At 45.0% G+C, this 20,965-nt stretch overlaps 1 protein-coding gene across 7 annotated transcripts in view; it reads left to right on the top strand.

Moving 5' to 3' along the window:
* Positions 1 to 20,965, top strand: part of TRAPPC9 (trafficking protein particle complex subunit 9) — a gene marked incomplete at its 5' end in the record, with an annotated part of 502,410 nt that overhangs the window by 141,529 nt on the left and 339,916 nt on the right. For all 7 annotated transcript variants that reach the window (XM_079722453.1, XM_079722455.1, XM_079722457.1 and 4 more), the window contains one exon: positions 1,922 to 2,074. In XM_079722453.1, the coding sequence (XP_079578579.1) occupies positions 1,922 to 2,074 (153 nt within the window). The remainder of the gene's footprint in view (positions 1 to 1,921; positions 2,075 to 20,965) is intronic.

Here is a 20,965-nt window from a genome sequence, read left to right as displayed (position 1 = left end):
ATCTGTCCCTGCTTAAGGATATCCTGAGGATAAATGTGCTCTATTAGACGTGTTCTAATTGGAGCTCAGCCGGTTCTGGAGGGAGCACACCCCGGACAGGAAGACATGAACTTATTCTGCGTTTATAGCACAGTCTGGCCTCGTGTTCTTGCAGTTAGCAAACCTCACAGGTCTTTCTTCTTCAATATGAACCTCGATCAAGCTCTCTGTCTTCCACTGGACTCCTGCAGTGTTGATTTCTGGGTCCCAAGAGGGAGACTTTATTTTTTAACGCTACCTTGATGTGCCTTCATGCAGGAAGTGAATGTCATGGCTCTAGAATCATTTGGATCTAGAATTCTGGCACTTTTCCCTAGTTTTGGACCATGGGCAAGTTACTCTCTCTAGGTGTCCGTTGCCTTATTCTGACAGAGGGGATTTAGCACAGAGAGTCGGTTTGTTGAAAGAGAGGTGGTAAGTTAACCCAGAGGCGGGAACAGCAGCAGGTTGCTCCCCTGTCTGGGACTGAGGGACAGCAGGAGGGGGGGACTAGTGAGGCGGATTAGGGGACTGAGAAGAACAGCGGGAAGGCCTCCCGTTCACCTCGCCGGTGAGGAGGGATTCCCGCCCCAGGGCCAGGAGGACGGATACACACGTAGCGCCTGATGCTGGATGGATGGGATCACAGCCCGCCATGCAGGGGACAGAGGGAAACCAGAGGCCGCGGGGAGGCAGGCTTTGTAGTGTCAATGAGGTGGGGTGTCCCCTGGTTCCCACAGAGGGCTGTGCTTGGCTGGCAGGGAACTGAAACCCGCCCTCAGGGCTAAGCGGGAGCTTCGTCTGGTCCCCGGGATAAGGAGGGTTGTTTGTCAGGGGACCGTATTCCCGGGAGCAGAGTCAGGAGGAGAACTTGCAGTGAGGTTGTTCCAGGCCCTCCTGGTTTCACCACATGTCAAGGCAGTGCTAATATTGGACTTGATTCTAGGCCTTAAACACCCATTCCTCCCGGTCTGTAACGAAGCAGGGATTGTCTAGCAGGAGGGGGAGCCACACAGGTGACACAGCTGCTTCCAGATGACACAACCGGTGTGTCCCCCCCACCCCCCCCACCCCGTCTCCTTCCTGGGCTCCTCCTCCTCTCAGCACATTTCAGCTTTAGTCTATACAGTGCTTTACAGACACCACTTAGTTTAATCTGTAAAACAGGCCTGTGATGTAGGAATTGTCACCCCCATTTCATACATGAAGAAATGTTGACATGGATGAATCATCACTCCCCATCCAGCTCTAGGTGGTCAGAGTCAAAAAGGCGTCAAACCCAAGGCCGTCTGACTCCGCAGAGCTAAGGACGCCCGCCCCGCAAAAGGCCCTTTCTGATTTTGTGTTCCTGTTTCCTGAAGAGTGTCTCTCTCCCACTAAATGTGGATCTGTTTCTCTTTAAGACGATAGAACATAGAAAGTACTGGTTGAGCTCTGACTCTGTTCATGAGAACAAGAGTGCACAGCTCTTGTTGGGGAGAGAAAGCCACTCCACAGGGGCAGTGCTCATAGACACAGGCCTTGGAACAGCTGTGATTCTGGAATTCTCTGGTACTTTGATCCATCACTTTTTTTTTTGCGGTACGCGGGCCTCTCACTGTTGTGGCCTTTCCCTTTGCGGAGCACAGGCTCCAGATGCGCAGGCTCAGCGGCCATGGCTCACGGGCCCAGCCGCTCCGCGGCACGTGGGATCCTCCCGGACCGGGGCACGAACCTGTGTCCCCTGCCTCGACAGGCAGACTCTCAACCACTGCGCCACTAGGGAAGCCCAGATCCATCACATTTTAAATGGTTTGCATCTTTCTTTGCTTTTGAAGGTGCATCCGAATTTTCTAGGGGGAAAGCTAAGTCTCCTGCTGCCTCAGTTGCATCCTCATTATCACCTTTACTACTGTCATTGTAGAAAAATTATATGGTGACTTCCTGAGCTGGAAACTAGAAGAAACCCTTGCCCAGTTTCCCTTGCAACCTGGAAAGGTGGCCACTTTCACCGTCAGCATCAAAGTGAAGCTGGATTTCTCTTGCCAGGAGAATCTCCTCCAAGACCTCAGTGACGGTAAGTTACTCCCCAGTTTTAATCAGCACATCGCGGTCCCCAGTCGCACGGCAGTGATCACCGTGCCTCGAGCCCCGCTGCCCTCTCGGTAACATGCTTGTCGTTCATTAGCTCGAGCAGCTTGAGACTTCTCCTGGGCACGTACTTAACGAGTGAGTTACTGTGCACGGGGAAAGGAATAAAAGTACTTTTCAGTTGAACGATTTCTTACTTCACACTCTTTACTATTTTGTGCTCATTTGCCAGGAGGTCATCCTAAATTAGCGGAATGTAGGAATTACTGCATTTTTCTTCCAGCATAACTGCTGTGATCCCTTAGACATCTAATTAGCTGTGATTATGAAGTTCTCCTTCAAAGTGTAATGATTTCTATAAGGAAATGGAGTGTGGAGAAAAATGGGAATTTATTTTTGTTATAACATTAGGACTAGCTGATTAGGGGTGAGATTTCATAGATTAATTATGTCCGATTATGCGGCGTGCATTCATACTTTCATTGGGAGTCATCGTGGGGTGTGTTAGCTCAGGCTGCCACAAGAGAATACCACAGACAGTGTGGCTACAGTTACAAACTTCTTTTCTCATAGTTGTGGAGGCTGGAAGTTTGAGATCAAGGTGCCAGCATGGCCAGGTTCTGGTGAGGGCCCTTTCCTGGCTTGCACACAGCTGCCTTCTCACTGTGTCCTCACGCGGCAGAGGGAGCCTGGTGTCTCTCCCCCTTCTTAGGAGGACGCCAGTTTTATCAGACTAAGGCCCCACCCTGTGGCCTCGTTTAACTTTTGTTACCTCCTCACGGGCCCTGTCTTCAATTATAGTCACAGTGGAGGTGAGGGCTTCACCATGTGAATTTGGGGGGCCACATTCAGTCAAAGGGTGTTATTGGAGACGGTCAACGGATTCTGTTACTAGAACTTAGCAACTATGTGACTTTGACTTCTTTGTGCCTTAATCCAATAAGATGACAGTAATACCCATTTCTACAGTTGTTGTGAGGATTTGCCCTTCACCTGAAACATGGTAAGGGGTCAACAAGTGTTAGTTATATTCCACCCCCACCCCACCATCACAGGTTTATGGCATTACAAGACATTTAACCAGCTCTTATTAGAGGCAAGCACTTGGCCGGGCTCTTGGAAAACAGAGATGAATGGGTCAAGGTCTGTCCCCTGGGCAGTAGTAATAACAGCAGCTAACATTTAAGAGGTGTGCGTAGGTCAGCTCACTGAACCCTCACAGCAGCCCTATGAAATAGGTGCTATTAATAGCTCCGTTTTTCAAATAGGAACAGTAAGGCATAGAGAGGCTGTACAGTTTTTCCAAGGTCACACGGCTAGGAAGTGGCAAAGCTGGGTTGTGAAGCCAGGCAGCCTGACTCCAGAGTCTGTCCTCGTAACTCTTCTGTGGCCTGTTGTTGCCCAGAGGGTCAGCCAGAAAAATAAATATGTGATTAGAACACCCTGAGACTCAGGGGTGTAACTGAGATGCAGCTCACTTTATCAGTAGGGTCCTGCAGGGAGGGCCTCCCAGAGCTGGTGTGTGACTTGGGCCTGAACTGGGGAGTGTCCTAGAAGAAGAGAAAAGCCTGTGCTCCACAGGCCTCTCAAGGAGCAGCAGGTACAGAGGCCCGGAGATCTCTGGCCAGTGACGCAGTGGGATTCACCTCCAGAGACTAGATGGACATACGTGTAGACGCAGACCTGATTATTCAGATCTCATTTCAGTTGTCTCCCTGGTGGAGAGGCTACCCGGACCGCGTTGGCTAAGTCAGCACGCCCCGCCCACTGTCATTCTTGTCGGGTCCCCCCGGCATTATGGACTGCTCCTGTTCCCTGGAAGTGTCTTGTTTGGTTTTTCCTGTCCTGCTGCCTCCGTCCTTTACCTTAAAAGTTTCACAGGGAGAAGGACCTCATCTGTCTTACTCAGGAGGTCCTGTATTCACAGTACCTAGACGGTGTACCTGGAGGGAGGGGAGTGCATGAGCTCCTCTTCCCCTCCCGCCTCGGTGTGGAGGCTCCTCCCTCCTGACCTCGCCTCACCCATATGACCTCCCAAAGGCCCCGCCTGCTAGTGCTGTCACATTGGGGTTAGGGCTTCAACACAGGGATTCTGGGGGGACACCTACTCTAAGTCCATAGCACGCTCCATGAAATTTCTTCTCCTGTGCTCTCTGGAGTGTTTAAATAACCATTAAATTTTTCTTTTATATTATTAATGCAGCTAGGAAAATAAGTTTACTGTTGGACACACTAGAAATGGAAAACATCACGTGGATTTAACATTATACCAGAACTCAAAAAATATCAGATGAAATGGATATTCTTTTCTGTCTCTAAATGGCTTTGTACCACTGGACTGCATCTTTCTATAAGTAGACAGAGTTTCTAACTTTTCTTTTTCCCAAGAAGGGATTTTGGCAGAATCAGTGGTGCCTGACACCTGTCCAGGGAATGCGTGATGAGCTGTTACCCCGGGGGTGTGTCTGGGCAAGTGGATGCCTAGCTAAGGTCACTGGATGTGAGATGTGAAGGAGAGCTGATTGTTACCTGTGCTGCTGAGCGTTTGGGGCAGGCTACTCCTGAGAGAGAAAATGGAAGGCATCCAGGTGGAAGCTGAAGCTGCTCTTATTTTGGTGGCTCCTTGAGTTCATGTGTTCAATGTGGACATATTTTGTTATGTTTCTGCCTTTAGTTACAGAGTTCTGGAGGATTGTCTCTGCCCTTCTGTGCTGAAAGTAAAATTGCAACTTGGGATTTATAGTCTGAAAATACCTTCTTCTATCTTGGAAAATAAAACCAAAGAGAGCTAGAAGTAGGTTTACCAAGTGGTTTGTAAATGTAAGGCTGGCCTAGGTTCCTGTCAGTTCGATATAGCACAGGTGTGCAATAGAGCATGGTTATAATTAATTAGATGCCCTCTTGGGCTTCCCTGGTGGCACAGTGGTTAAGAATCCGCCTGCCAATGCAGGGGACACGGGTACGAGCCCTGGTTCGGGAAGGTCCCACATGCCGTGGAGCAACTAAGCCCATGTGCCACAACTACTGAGCCCGCACACCTAGACCCTGTGCTCCACAACAGGAGGAGCCACTGCAGTGAGAAGCCCGCGCACCGCAAGGAAGAGTAGCCCCTGCTCGCTGCAACTAGAGAAAGCCTGCGCGCAGCAACAAAGACCCAACACAGCCAAAAATAAATAAATAAATAAATAAATAAAAATTAGATGCCCTCTTTATTTATTTATTTTTGTACTGATATATGTGTTTTTATTTTTGTAATACAGTATCATAGTTTATGGCATTTATAGTAGAACAGAATTAGAATATACTTTTTTTAAGATTTTTTTTATTTTTTGATGTGGACCATTTTTTAAAGTCTTTACTCAATTTGTTACAATATTGCTTTTGTTTTATGTTTCGGCTCTTTGGCCACGAGGCATGTGAGATCCTAGCTCCCCGACCAGAGGTCCAGGGATCGAACCCGCCTGCATTGGAAGGTGAAGTCCTAACCACTGGACTGCCAGGGAAGTCCCAGAATATACTTTTTTATTGTGTGTTAAAGTAATATACTTTTACATAAATTTGCATTAATGTATCCAGTGGTCTGGCAAACACAGTATTCTAAGTGAGATGCCCTCTCTATTGATAATGGTTAATAGACACTCCGGCTGGTCATTTACATAGCAAATCGTAGAGTTTGAGACACAGAATCTTAATGTCCACACCCGGGAAAGCTCTTTAGGGGAAAGAAAAAGTTGGACACCAAGGCCCACAAAGGACTTCTGCAGAGTCTGGTCAGTGGATAATGAATGCATTGCTCCGTGTAGTTCAGTCTGAGCAACCTGGAGCCTGCGGTTTAGCCCTTATTTAGAGACAGCTGTACACTCAGTGGCAGAGGCTCATTTGTGGCCTCTTGCAACTGGGAGATGCCCCACGGGTGGCACTTGGTCTGACAGTTTCAGAACCTCCAGCCAGGGACCCCTGTGGACCCGACTGGCTTTTTAGGCAGGCACTCTCACATTAACTATGGTTACTGAAACCAGATGCCATTTTAAAAACTTACAGAAATAAATGTAGCTGTCACGCAAAGCAGGACACTGGATCCAGTGTGGGCTGTAGACAGATGGAAGAGAATTAATATTTGTTGAGCATTGTCAGATGCTGCATATCAGGTCTGGACTGGCGACTTTATTTGCATTATTTCTATTTAACCTTCCCCACAACTCTATAAAGTAGATGATTCCATTTTGTAGACAGGTGGGAGGACTATTCTGGATTAGAGGACATGGAAGAGATCTAACAATCGAATGCTATGTGCAATCCTTTATTGTATCCCGGATTAAAAAAAGACCCTGAAGACATTTTTGGGGCCTCAGGATCCTGGCTGGGGCAAGAGAGAATCGGGTGTCTCGGTACTCGTCTCGCACAGCTGAGGAAGTACGGTCCTTGCTCCCACGTGCCCCGGCCCCCGGGAGGAGCCCTGGGCTGACTCGGTCTCTCTGGGCACTGAGCTGCCGCCTTCGGGGAGGGTGACGTGGGTAGAGTCAGGCGGTGTCCCCGACCCTCTTCAGTGCGTCCAGCCTCAGAGTTTTGTGTGCTGGGCCTTCTCTGTTGGACCCCTGGACCCCCACCGAGGCCCTCTCGTGTGTGGGTGATGGTCCAAATTGGCATTCTTTGGGGAGAAGATGGCAGAAAACTCTTATTCTGCCACGATGATGATGCCACTCTCTGCAAAAGCGATTTTAAACTGTTTTCAGTGATTGTTGTGGCAGAGATAGTGGTGGTATGCTGAAACTGTGTGTGAATGTGGAACTAAGTAAATGATCAATTCTGTGATAATCTAATTCTAGCATCTGAATCTGGTCCTGAACGAGGGTTCTCATTTGAAAGAGATAACTGATGCAAGATGATAGAGATGAAGTAAAAACCTTGTAGTCTGGAATTTAAATAAAAGATATCAGTAAGAAATTATGGGATATTTAAAGATCTATCTGTCTATCTATCTATCTACTCCAAGGCCTGGAAACCCAGCAGCCCAGCAGCAGTGAGCATTCCTAGTGCCCACATCATGGTGTTGAAAGAAGCCAGGGCTTCTTGGAGAAGTGGCCACTTGCAGGTCTGGAGCAGGAATTGTCTGTAGTGAGGTGATCTGGGAACATCCTATGAAACCTACAGCAGGGAAGCTGTCAGAGTGGATTTACTAAAGCTGTGTTAGGAGGACCCAGCATGAAGAGGCTGCCACTGGCAGTCTGAGCACCAGCAGGGGTGATACCTGCGTTTCGGTCTTGGGTGCTTAGTGCTGTTAGAAAGAATTGCCAACCTTTGGCGAATGATGGGGAACCAATTCATTATTTTAAAAATGATAGGTAATGAGTATTCTGCCTTCCATACAGATGTACGGTTGGACAACCTAAGAGTTGACGAGGGCAGTTTCTCTTTATAGAAGTATGCCCGCTAACACTTGAGAAGGGACGATAGAATTAGAAACTCTCCACTTTGCAGCTCCTAATAGATAATGGGTTGAGACCATGAGCATCTACACAGCAAAACAAGAGACAGGCAGGCATTATGTTCTTCCTGATGGGAGAACACACACCTCCCATGAGTTAGTATTGCCCCGAATCACACCTGAGGCTGACCAACACTCCAGCTCTCACTACCAGTTCATAGGACTTCTGCCGACAGAAAAACCTGTGAAGCTGCTCCATTTCAGACTACGGTTAACTCTGCAAACAACGTGGTTTCTTCAACAAGTAAATGACAAGAGAATAAAAGGGATGAAGCCCTGGAGATGGATGGTGGGGATGGTTTCTAGCTGTGGGACACTGCCATCTCTCACAGCCATTCTGAAACATCGTTTTGGGCCTGCGATGCTGTTTCTCCCCACTGGCAGTGGCTATCCATCTTTCGTGGCCTGCTGATCCCCACCTTATCACTTCCTCTCTTTAGCCCTCACGGCCCCTCCCTCGTGCTCGCTCATGGCCCGTGTGTCCCCTCGACACCTCTGAATGCTGTCACAGTTTCACTTCACGTCTCTCTACTCCCAGCACAGGGCCTGGCTCAGAGAAGATCCCAGTAAATATTTATTGAGTTGAGGGGATGAAAGGAATGTTGTGAATCCCGATTGAGTGGTCCTGACCCTGAGTTCAGGGAGGGGAGAGCCGTCTGGGTGGGGACAGCCAGGTGCTGGATTCTGGATGCGGGGTCCTCGGACAGCGCCTGGCTGCGGCGTGAGCTGGACGCAGTGGGCAGGGATGGAGGCGGTGGGGTTGGGTATTCAGGAGAAGGAGGGCATCCTGGTTGGAATGGTAAGTTCAGGCAGCTGTGGAAGGCCTGAAACTCCAGGGGAGTAACTCAGCCTTCATTGGAAGATACTGGAGAGTCCCTGAAAGTTTTTTGAAAAAAGGTTGATGTGATGGAGAATGTTGGGAGAAGGTGGGTGGGCAGATTGGAGGGGTAGCCCGAGATTCACCTGGTGCGATAGGTAACAGGTGTGAGGGTTCAAGGGTGAGGCATGCAGGTCTTAAGCAGGAGAGAGCCACGTGGGCAGGAGAGGAAGGGCTTCAGAAGACCGGCCGCCGCCGCTGCGTCTCTACCTGGAGGGAGTCCTTCCTGCCCTTCCCCGCGGCCGTCGCTGGAGGCCTCCGGGTGTTTGTAGCACAGGATCTAGGAGCTGGTCCAGCATTTGGTGAGCTATTGGAATTTGTTCTGCTCCCCACGGAAGTGCTTCTTGCCTGAAATGTCTCTTGTTTGTTAAGCTAAAGACCAACTCTGCCTGTGGGAAGTTCAAATCATTTCAGTTTCTTTGTCTAGAGTTGGAGATTTGGGTTAAAAAAAGCCATATTTACATTTGGCATTTCATTATGTTTTGCTTCTTCATAACTTGATGATAAGAGATGCTTCGGCTTATCATTTTGGCCGGGGATTGGTTTTTTAGAGAGTCGCCGCTGTGGAATCTTCTGTGTTCCCTTTCCTAACTTGTCTGTCTCCCCGATGACTGTGCCTGAAACCAGGGCATCACTGAGTGTCTTTGCCCTGGTCTGCCACTCTCCTCAAAAGGAAATACTAATTTTTGGGAAACTCCATCTTACTTTTTAAGGAGCAGTGACTCATCCTGAATTACCCAGAAACCAAAGACAAAGGTGGTTGGAATCTTAATGTCAGAAGATTTCTCTTTTTCTTTGTAATTCCTAGATGCCTGAGGCTTTCATAAACATATGTGATTTTAAAGAAGATTTTCTTGAAACCTGGGTTTTTTTCTGAGGCTACAGAGCATGGAGGCTGGAAGGAGACGAAGCTGTACTGAGTGGCCCTTGCGTTTGGGCACGTGATGGAGGTGCTGACGGTTCTCTCTCTAACCCTGAGAGGTGGCTGGACGGTGACCTCCGAGTTTGGGCTCTGTACCCCCAGCTCTGTGGTTCCCCTCGGCTGTACCAGCTCCTAGCTGCTGAAATTGTCTGCATTTCTGGTCTTTCTCACTATAGCACCCCCATCCTGAGGGCAGGGCCAGGGACATCTTTGTCTCTTTTTTTTTTTTTTTTTTTGGCCGTGCTGTGTGGCATGTGGGATTTTAGTTCCCCAGCCAGGGATTGAGCCCACACCCCCTGCACTGGAAGTGCAGAGTCTTAACCCCTGGAACGCCAGGGAAGTCCCCATCTTTGTCTTTTAATTCCAGCTCCCAGCCTGGAGGCTGGCTCCTCCCTCCTCATCTTGCTTTGCCTTCTTCCTCAGGGCAGCTCTTGGTCAGTTCCATTTGCTGCTTCCTCCTTTTCCTCTTGACCATTACAGGGTGGAATTGCTCCGGGCTCCAGCCAAGAGCCTGTCTTCTTTCCTTCTAAGTTTGCTCTCTCACAGGACTTTTCATCTTCCAGATGGAGTCAGTGACTGTCTCCCGCAGCCCACCCCCTGGCCAGACCTCTTCTCTGTACTCCTGCTCCGCGGATCCGACTGTGTCCTCCGAAGGCTCTTGGTTCTGGGGAAAAAGCGGCAGGTGAAGCTGGGGGGAGGTTTGCTTGGTGGCCGCCGTTCCCCTCCCCCAGCCGTGGGGGGCTTCCATCCCTGTCCTCGTGCTGCAGTCTGTGCTCTTCCCCTGCAGATGGAGGCTTGGACCCCATAGGGAGAGGGGGAGGGGCTGGTGTGGGGCAGAGGCCCTGGTCCCCTCCCAACTGGCCCCAAGAGGAGCCCTCAGGATCCTTTTCCTGGGGGAGAAGCCTGCATGGCGTGGACAGCAGCCCCCAGGAGACTTCCTGCTCTCATGGCCCGTGCCAGACGTTTGGCACTTCACTAACAACGTCCAGCTGAACCTTTTGACTGGCTTTCATGACCCGCACAGGCACGTGTGCTGGGGTCCTGCTTCTCCCTGTAGGTGCCTGTCCACAGATTTCAGGTTAGTTTTCCCTGTGGCTTCACTTCTCTGATCAGTTCAGGAGAAGTTAATTTCCAGTGTATCCAGCTTTTTTCTTAAGGATGGAAGCAGTGCTTTTCTCAAATCTCAACATTTCTAAGCGGTAATCAGAAGCCCGCATCCTTTATTTTAAATCAGACCTCCAATCATTTTTGGACTGTGTCGGCCACTTGTCAGACTACACACTGCTTTTGTGGTCAGTGGGTTATCTGCTTTTGTTCTGAAGGAAAAGGTTAATGATGCACCTGACAGCCTGCCCATCATTATATTTAGCCTGCATCACCCACCAGCCTTCTGACTCACAAACCGTAATTTCACAGCACGATGGCTCAGCTAAGGGAGAGGTCAGGCTGCTTCTGCTTCCTGGGGCTCTCGGGAGCGTATCTGAGTGAGACAGAAAGCTCAGTTCCTGCCCCGCTATCTAATAACCTGTGGAGGGGCGCCGATCCCGTGGTCCCTGTTAGTCTGCAGGTGGGACGGTTGACTCAGCTCTGATTTAAATTCAGGTTGGAAAATAACTTGCTAAACCACCAGCAGAGAATGAAAATCCAGGTGTGTGTCATTCATCAGCAACAGGTGATCCTACTGCAGGCAACCAGGGCTCAGGTCTCCTGGATCATTGATCTCACTGTTCGCGTTACTGCCTTTCCAGTCAAGCTGGTGGTGACTCACTGGGAAACAAATTAGGTAGGTGTTCAGTTGAGGTGATTTAAGCAGGTTTTCCCCCTGCAAAGGGAAAGGGGTGATTTCTGTGGGTCATCGCAGGCTGGTGTACTTCGAGCTCATGCTCGTGGTCGCACCAAGTCTTATCAATTTTGTGTTCTAAGTCTCTCCAGCCCTTCTCTACACATCCACCATCACTGCTCGGCTTAAAGGCCTGATAATTTCTCATCTGGACCATGCTGGGAGCCTTCTGACGGGTCTCCCAGCAGCTCATTTTGCGCCCTCTTCGCTGTCTTCCGTATTTTCCCTGCAGTCCTTTCTCCAGAGCAGAATCTGCTACGTCCTCCTTCTGCCGAGCACCTTCCAAGGGCTTTCCCTCGCCCTCGGATCAAGCCTCCAGTCTGGCTGGTGTGGTCTTGCCCTGGCCCGCCTGTTTGGCCTCCTTGCCCACCCGTCTCTTCTCCCTCATTGGGTTCGTATTCCAGAAATACTGAGTGACTTGTATTTCTGACTTGCCATATGCCCTCTTAGGCTTCTTGCCTTTGAGTGTAGGCCAATAGATTCAAACTCTGCTGCACATTGGAATCAGCTGGGGATCTTTAAAAGCTCTGCCTGGCTTCCACCCTAGACCTCGTGATTTCATAGGCATGGGGTGTGACCTGGGTGTCAGGGTGTCCTCAAGTGTCCCAAATGATGCTTACAAGCATCAGAGTTTGGGAACCACAGACTGTCTTTCTCCCTAAAAAACTTATTCTCTGAGTCTCCTGGCCTTCTTCAGGCAGACACAATTGCTGCTTATTTTCTGTTTCCTCTGAAAAGCTTTGCAATCTGGTGGGATTGCATCACCCTTTAGATGATTGTTCAGGCGCTTTTTGGATATTTTCTGTCCCTTGGTCTTAAATTTTAGAATCGGTTTGTCATGTTCCTCACGGTAGCCTGTTAGAATGTTGATTGGGACTGCACTGAGCCTGTGGATCAATTTGGGCGAAGACTGATACTTTTATGAGACTTAGTCTTCATAACTATGAATAGTGCCTCTTCATATATGTCTTCTTTCATGTCTTTCAATAACATTTTCTAATTTTTCTGTGATGGTCTTATAGTATTCTTCTAGAGTTATTCCTAGGTATCTTTATTATAAATGGTATTTTTGAGTCCTTTTCAGTGGAAGTATAACTTAGAGGCAGTCATGAGCACAATCGTGTACAGCTTGGTGAATTTATTTTTATTATTTAACACATCTTTATTGGAGTATAATTGCTTCACAATACTGTGTTAGTTTCTGTTGTACAACAAAGCGAATCAGCCATATGCATACACATGTCCCCATATCCCCTCCCTCTTGAGCCTCCCTCCCACCCTCCCTATACCACCCGTCTAGGTCATCGCAAAGCACTGAGCTGATCTCCCTGTGCTGTGCTGCTGCTTCCCAGCAGCCAACTATTTTACTTTCTATAGTGTATATATGTTGATGCTACTCTCACCTTGCCCCAGCCTCGCCCTCCCAACCCATGTTCTCAAGTCCGTTTTCTATGTCTACCTCTTTATTCCTGCCCTGCAACTAGGTTTATCAGTACCATTTTTTTTTAGATTCCATATATATGCGTTAGCATACGGTATTTGTTTTTCTCTTTCTGACTTACTTCACTCTGTATGACAGACTCTAGGTCCATCCACCTCACTACAAATAATTCAGTTACGTTTCTTTTTATGGCTGAGTAATATTCCACTGTATAAATGTGCCACATCTTCTTTATCCATTCATCTGTCAGTGGACATTTAGGTTGGTTCCATGTCCTGGCTATTGTAAATAGTGCTGCAGTGAACATTGGGGTGCATGTGTCTTTTTGAAGTCTGGTTTTCTCAGGGTATATGCCCAGTAGTGGGATTGCTGGATCGTATGGTAGTTCTATTTTTAGTTTTTTAAGGAACCTCCATACTGTTTTCCATAGTGGTTGTATCAATTTACATTCCCACCAACAGTGCAGGTGGGTTCCCTTTTCACCACACCCTTTCCAGCATTTATTGTTTCTAGATATTTTGATAACAGCCATTCTGACTGGTGTGAGGTGATACCGCATTGTAGTTTTGATTTGCATTTCTCTAATAATTAGTGATGAGCATCTTTTCATGTGCCTCTTGGCCGTCTGTATGTCTTCCTTGGTGAAATGTCTATTTAGGTCTTCTGCCCATTTTTTAACTGGATTGTTTGTTTGTTTGTTTTTTTGATATTGAGCTCCATGAGCTGTTTGTATGTTTTGGAGATTAATCCTTTGTCTGTTGTTTCATTTGCAAATATTTTCTCCCATTCTGACGGTTGTCTTTTTGTCTTGTTTATGGTTTCCTTTGCTGTGCAAAAGCTTTTAAGTTTAATTAAGTCCCATTTGTTTATTTTTGTTTTTATTTCTGTTACTCTAGGAGGTGGGTCAAAAAAGATCTTGCTGTGGTTTATGTCAAAGAGTGTTTTTCCTATGTTTTCGTCTAAATCTTTTATAGTGTCTGTACTTACATTTAAGTCTTTAATCCATTTGGAGCTTATTTTTGTGTATGGTGTTAGGAAGTGTTCCAATTTCATTCTTTTACATGTAGCTGTCCAGTTTTCCCAGCACCACTTATTGAAGAGGCTGTCTTTTCTCCGTTGTATGTTCTTGCCTCCTTTGTCGTAAATTGGGTTCCCATATGTGTGTGGGTTTATCTCTGGACATTCTATCCTGTACCATTCAAGTCAGGGAGCCTGATTCCTCCAACTCCGTTTTTCTTTCTCAAGATTGCTTTGGCTATTTGGGGTCTGGTCTTCTTTGTTTCCATACAAATTGTAAGATTTTTTGTTCTAATTCTGTGAAGAATGCCATTGGTAGTTTGATAGGGATTGCACTGAATCTGTAGATTGGTTTGGGTAGTATAGTCATTTTCACAATATTGATTCTTCCAATCCAAGAACATGGTATATTTCACCATCTGTTTATGTCATCTTTGATTTCTTTCATCAGTGTTTTAGTTTTCTAAGTACAGGTCTTTTGCCTCCTTAGGCAGGTTTATTCCTAGGTATTTTATTCTTTTTGTTGCAGTGGTAAATGGGAGTGCTTCCTTAATTCCTCTTTCTGATTTTTCGTTGTTGGTGTACAGGAATGCCAGAGATTTTTGTGCATTAATTTTGTATCCTGCAGACTTACAGAATTCATTGATTAGTTCTGGTCGTTTTCTGGTGGCATCTTTAGGATTTTCTGTGTATAGTATCATGTCATCAGCAAACAGTAGTTTTACTTATTCTTTTCCAATTTGTATTCCTTTTATTTCTTCTCTGATTGCTGTGGCTGGGACTTCCAAAACTATGTTGAATAAGAATGGCAAGAGTGGACATCCTTGTCCTGTTCCTGATCTTAGTGGAAATGCTTTCAGTTTTTCACCATTGAGTATGATACTTGCTGTGGGTTTGTCATATATGGCCTTTATTATGTTGAGGTAGGTTCCCTCTATGCCCATTTTCTGGATAGTTTTTATCATAAATAGGTGTTGAATTTTGTCAAAAGATTTTTCTGCCTCTATTGAGATGATTGTATGGTTTTTATTCCTTAATTTGTTAATGTGGTGTATCACATTGATTGATTTGCGTATATTGAAGAATCCTTGCATCCCTGGGATAAATCCCACTTGATCATGGTGTATGATCCTTTTAGTGTGCTCTTGGGTTCTGTTTGCTACTATTTTGTTCAGGATTTTTGCATCTGTGTTCATCACTGATATTGGTCTATAACTTTCTTTTTTTGTGGTATCTTTTTCTGGTTTTGATATCAGGGTAATGGTGGCTTCATAGAATGAATTTGGGAGTGTTTCTCCCTCTGCAATCTTTTGGAAGAGCTTGAGGAGGATGGGTGTTAGCTCTTCTCTAAATGTTTGATAGAATGCGCCTGTGAAGCCATCTGGTCCTGGACTTCTGTTTGCTGGAAGATTTTTAAATTATGGTTTCAATTTCATTGCTTGTGATAGGTCTGTTTATGTTTTCTAATTCTTCCTGGTTCAGTCTTGGAAAATTGTACCTTTCCAAGAATTTGTCCGTTTCTTCATGGTTGTCCATTTTATTGGCATATAGTTGTTTTGTAGTTGTCTCTTAAAATCTTTTGTAGTTCTGCAGTGTCAGTTGTTACTTCTCCTTTTTCATTTCTAATTTTATTGATTTGTGTCCTCTCCCTTTTTTTCTTGATGAGTCTGGCTAAGGGTTTGTCAGTTTTGTTTATCTTCTCAAAGAACCAGCTTTTCGTTTTATTGATCTTTGCTATTGTTTTCTTAATTTCTATTTCATTTATTTCTGCTCTGATCTTTATGATTTCTTTCTTTCTATTGACTTTGGGTTTTTTTTCTTCTTCTTTCTCTAGTTGTTTTAAGTGTGGGGCTAGACTGATTATTTGAGATTTTTCTTGTTTCTTGAGGTGAGATTGTACTGCTATAAACTTCCCTCTTAGAACTGCTTTTGCTGCATGCTGTAAGTTTTGGGTCGTCGTGTTTTCATCGTCATTTGTTTCTATGTATTTTTAAATTTCTTCTTTGATTTCTTCATTGATCTCTTGGTTATTTAGTAGCACACTGTTTAGTCTCCATGTATTTGTGTTTTTTACAGTTTTTTTTTTTCCTGTAATTGATTTCCAGTTTCATAGTGCCGTGGTCAGAAAAGATGCTTGATATGATTTCGGTTTTCTTAAATTTTCCGAGGCTTGATTTGTGACCTAAGATGTGATCTATCCTGGATAATGTTCTGTGTGCACTTGAGAAGAAAGTGTATTCTGCCACTTTTGGGTGGAATGTTCTATAAATATAAATTAGATCTATCTGATCTATTGTGTCATTTAAAGCTGGTGTTTCCTTATTTTCTGTTTGGATGATCTGTCCATTGGTGTAAGTGAGGTGTTAAAGTCGCCTACTATTATTGTGTTAACTGTTGATTTCTTCTTTCATGGTTGTTAGCATTTGCCTTATGTATTGGTGTGCTCCTATGTTGGGTGCATAAATATTTATAATTGTTATAGCTTCTTCTTGGATTGATCCTTTGATCGTTATGTAGTGTCCCTCCTTTTCTCTTGTAACAGTGTTTATTTTAAAGTCTATTTTATTTGCTACTCCAGCTTTCTTTTGATTTCCACTTGCATGAAATATCTTTTTCCATCCCTTCACTTGCAGTCTGTAAATGTCCCTAGGTCTGAAGTGGGTCTCTTGTAGACAGCATATATATGGGTCTTGTTTTTGTATGCATTCAGCCAGTCTGTCTGTGTCTTTTGGTTGGGGCATTTAATCCATTTTCATTCAAGGTTATTATCCATATGTATGTTCCTATTACCATTTTCTTAATTGTTTTGGGTTTGTTTTTGTGGGTCTTTTTCTTCTCTTGTGTTTGCCTCTTAGAGAAGTTTCTTTAGCAATTGCTGTGAAGCTGGTATGGTGGTGCTGAATTTTCTTAGCTTTTGCTTATCTGAAAAGCTTTTGACTTCTCCATCGAATCTGAGTGAGACCCTTGTTGGGTAGAGTAATCTTGGTTGTATGTTTTTCTCTTTCATTACTTTAAGTATATTCTGCCACTCTCTTCTGGCCTGCAGAATTTCCGCCGAGAAATCAGCTGATAACCTTATGGGGATTCCTTTGTACGTTGTTTCTTGTTTTTCCCTTGCTGCTTTTAATATTTTTTCTTTGAACTTAATTTTTGTTAGTTTGATTAATATGCATATTGGTGTGCTTTTCCTAGGGTTCATCCTGTATGGGACTCTCTGTGCTTCCTGGGCTTGGGTGACTATTTCCTTTCCCATGTTAGGGAAGTTTTCAACTGTAATCTCTTCAAATATTTTCTTAGACCCTTTCTTTTTCTCTTCTTCTTCTGGGACCCCTATAATTCGAATGTTGGTGCATTTAATGTTGTCCCCGAGGTCTCTGAGACTGTCCGCACTTCTTTTCATTCTTTTTTCTTTATTCTGCTCCTTGGCAGTTATTTCCACCATTTTGTCTTCCAGCTCACTTATTCGTTCTTCTGCCTCAGTTTCTGTTACTGATTCCTTCTAGTGTATTTTTCATTTCAGTTATTGTGTTGTTCATCTCTGTTTGTTTGTTCTTTAGTTCTTCTAGATCTTTGTTAAACATTTCTTGTATTTTTTCAATCCATGCCTCCATTCTGTTTCCGAGATTCTGGATCATCTTTACTATAATTACTCTGAATTCTTTTTCAGGTAAATTGCCTATTTACTCTTCATTTATTTGGACTTCTAGGTTTTTACCTTACTCCTTCATCTGTGAGAATTTTTTGCTGTCTCTCTTTTTTTTTTTTTTTTTTTTTAATGAGTGGGAGTCTTACCAGTCAACCAGTCTTACTGGTTGTTTGGCCTGAGGCTTCCAACACTGGAGTTGTAGGCTATTGGGTAGAGCTGGATTTTGGTGGGTAGAACTGGGTCTTGGTGCTGAGATGAGGAATTCCATGAGACGTCACTCCAATGAATATTCCCTGCAGTCTGAGGTTCTCTGTTAGTCCAGTGGTTCGGACTCAGAGCTCCGACATGCAGGAGCTTCAGCCCGACCCTGGGTTCATGAACCAAGATCCCGCTAGCTGCCTGGGGTGGCAAAAAAACAAACAAAAAAACAATAACAAAGTAAAACATAAAATTAGACTAGGAAACTAACAGATATGTTAGGAAGAATATAAAAATAAAAATATAGATGAATCAACAACCAGAAGGTACATAAGTACCATAATAGTATAAAAGAGGAGGAGGGAAAAGAAAAAAGGGGGGGGGGCGGAAGGAAGTCCTTGGTGGTGGAGGGCGGGGCCTAAGCAAGGGTGATGTTTGGGTGGTGGGCGGGGCTAGTGGGCCCTGGGGGCTGTCGGGGGTGGGGCTTAGGCTCAGGGAACAGAAGGGGTCCAGGCGTGCCCCCCACCCCTGGTCTTAGAGGGCAGGGGACCCACCTAGGAGCTTAGCAGGCTCCCCGTGCCCGAGTGGGAGGGGCAAGCATCCTCTGCTCTTCTCCCGCTCTTCCTGGAGAGTCCCTGCCGCCTGCCTCTCCTGATCCCCCCAGCCTCCCTCCTGTGCCCCCAAGGACCTACATGGCCTGGAGGGGGCTCTGGAGAGCAGGGGACCAGCCTGGGAGCTCAGCAGGCTCCCCGGCCCCAGTGGGCCAGGCGATCGCCCTCTGCTCCTCTCCCGCTCTTCCCGAGAGTCCCTCCCGCCTGCCTCTCCTGATCTCCCTGGCCTCAGGGGTGCCGATCCTGTCTGGCCTCCACTTCTCCTCCCCACTCAGTCCCCCTACGTTCTACCGGTTCACTTTGGGGTTCCTCCTGTCTCCTTGGGTGTCACAGTCCCCCACCAGCGCCTGACAGGTGCCCTAGTTGTGGGGAGACGCTAACTCCGCATCTTTCCGCACTGCCATCTTGACTCCGCCTCCGAATTTATTTGTATATTCATATTCACCCTTGCACCCACCACCCAGACCCAGATGGGGGTGATTTTTCCAGCACCCCACCAGTCCTCTCCTGTCCTTTCCCTGTTGATGACCCTGCATCAAGGTAACTAATTATGACATTGATCATCATAGATTAGTTTTGCCTGTTCTTGTCTTTCATATAGAAGAAATAAATACAGTATATGCTCTTTTGTGTCTTTTTTTTTTTTTTTTTTTTTTGCTTTAAACAGCACAAATTTATTCTCTTACAGTTCTGGAGATCAGAAGTCCTCTGTGTCTTTTTTCCCGCTCAGCATTATACCTGAGATTCATGCATGTTGTTGTGTGTTGCATTTGTTTGTTCCTTTTTATTGATGGGTGATATTCCACTGTGTGGAAATACCACAGTTTATCCAATCTACTCGTGATGGACATTTGGGTTGTTTCTGCTTTTTGGCTATTATGAATAATAAACTTTCTTGTACAGGTATTTGGTGGACATCAGCCCACATTTTCGTTGGGTGTGTTCCCAGAAGTGGTTTTACTGGATCACAGGTTATGTGTATGTTGAGCTTTGATAGCTCTACAGTCATCCAGATTTTCAACCTGCTTATTTTGATTTACACACACCATCTGCATGCACACCAGTTCTCTGGTGCTCCAGATCCTCACCACTGATTGGTAGGGTCAGTCTTTTAAATTTTAGCTGTTCTTGTTCATGTGTAACCTCATTGTGTTCTAATCGGCTTTTCCCAGATAACTAATGATGTTGCCCAGTAAAAAACAAAGAAAATATTTTAATAGACCCCTCACAAAAGTGTATATCCAACAATAAGAAATGAAAGGTGTGCAGCATCATTAGTTATCTGTTTTGCAGCTTTATTGAGATAATTGACATAGAACATTGTATAAGTTTAAGGTGTACATTGTGTTTATTTGATACATTTGTATATTGCAAAATGATTATCACCTTAGCTAAGGCCACCATCACATCACTTAATTACTGTTGCTTTTTTGTGGTGAAAACACTTAAGATCTACTCTCTTAGCAACTTTCAAACATATAATACAGTGCTGTTAACTATAATCACCATGCTGTGCACTAGGTCCCCGGAACATGCTGATCTTCTAACTGCAAGCTTGTACACTTTGACCAACATCTCCCCATTTTGCCTGCCTCTCAGCCCCTGGTAACCACCATTCTCTCTCTGTTTCTACAGGTATGTCTTTTTTAGATTTCACATATAAGTGATATCATACAGTATTTGTCTTTCTCTGACTTATTTCACTTAGCATAATGCCCTCAGGGTCCATCCATGTTGTTGCAAGTGGCAGGATTTTCTTCTTTCTCATGGAATTATATTCCATTGTGTATACATATATCACATCTTCTGTGTCTGTTCATCTGTAAATGTATGCTTAGGTTGTTTCCTTATCTTGGCTATTGTGAATAATGCTGTAAAAATATGGAGTGCAGATATCTCTTTGAGATCCTTTTTTCATTTCCTTTGGATATGTACTCAGAAGTGGGATTGCTGAATGATATGGTAGTTCTATTTTTTATTTTTTGAGGAATCTCCACGCTTCTTCCACAATGACTGCACCAATTTACATCCCCATCGACAGTGTACAAGGGTGCACTTTTTTCTTTGTCTACTCATCATTGCCTACACTTATCTCTTGTCTTTTTGAGAACAGCCATTCTAAAGTATGTGAGATGATATCTCGTTGTGGTTCTGGTTTGCATTTCCCTGATGATTAGTGATGGTTGAGCACCTTTTCATGTAGCTTTTGGCCATTTGTATGTCATCTTTGGAAAAGTATCTTACTCGTTTCCTACGCCTATTTTGAAATCAGATTCTTTTTATTGAGTTGTGTGAATCCTTTATACATTTTGATATTAATCCCTTATCAAATAGATGATTTACAAATATTTGCTCCCATTCTGTAGGTTGGCTTTTCATACTGTTAATTGTTTCTTTGGCTGTGCAGAATCATTTTAGTTTGATATAGCCCCACTTGTATTTTTGTTTCTGTTGCTCATGCTTTTGGTGTCAGATCCAAAAAATTGTTGCCAAGACCAGTGTCAAGGAGCTTTTCTCCTATGTTTTCTTCCAGGAGTTTCTCAGTTTCAGGTCCTATGTTTAAGTCTTGAATCTTTTGAGTTAATTTTTGTGAGTGATTTACGATAGGGGTCCAGATTTATTTTTCTGCATGTGGTTATCTAGTTTTCTCAGCACCATTTATTTAAGAGGCTGCCTTTCCCCATTGAATATTCTTGGCTCTCTTGTCAAAGATTAGTTGACCACATATGCAGCAGTTTATTTATGGGCTCTCTATTTTCCATTGGTCTGTGTGTCTATTTTTATGCTGTTTTGATTACTATATACTATTTTGATTACTATGGCTTTGTAGTATAATTTGA

Source organism: Hyperoodon ampullatus, assembly GCF_949752795.1.
Source record: "Hyperoodon ampullatus genome assembly, chromosome: 17".
NCBI lineage: Eukaryota > Metazoa > Chordata > Mammalia > Artiodactyla > Ziphiidae > Hyperoodon > Hyperoodon ampullatus.
This window is presented reverse-complemented; position numbering and strand designations above follow the sequence as displayed.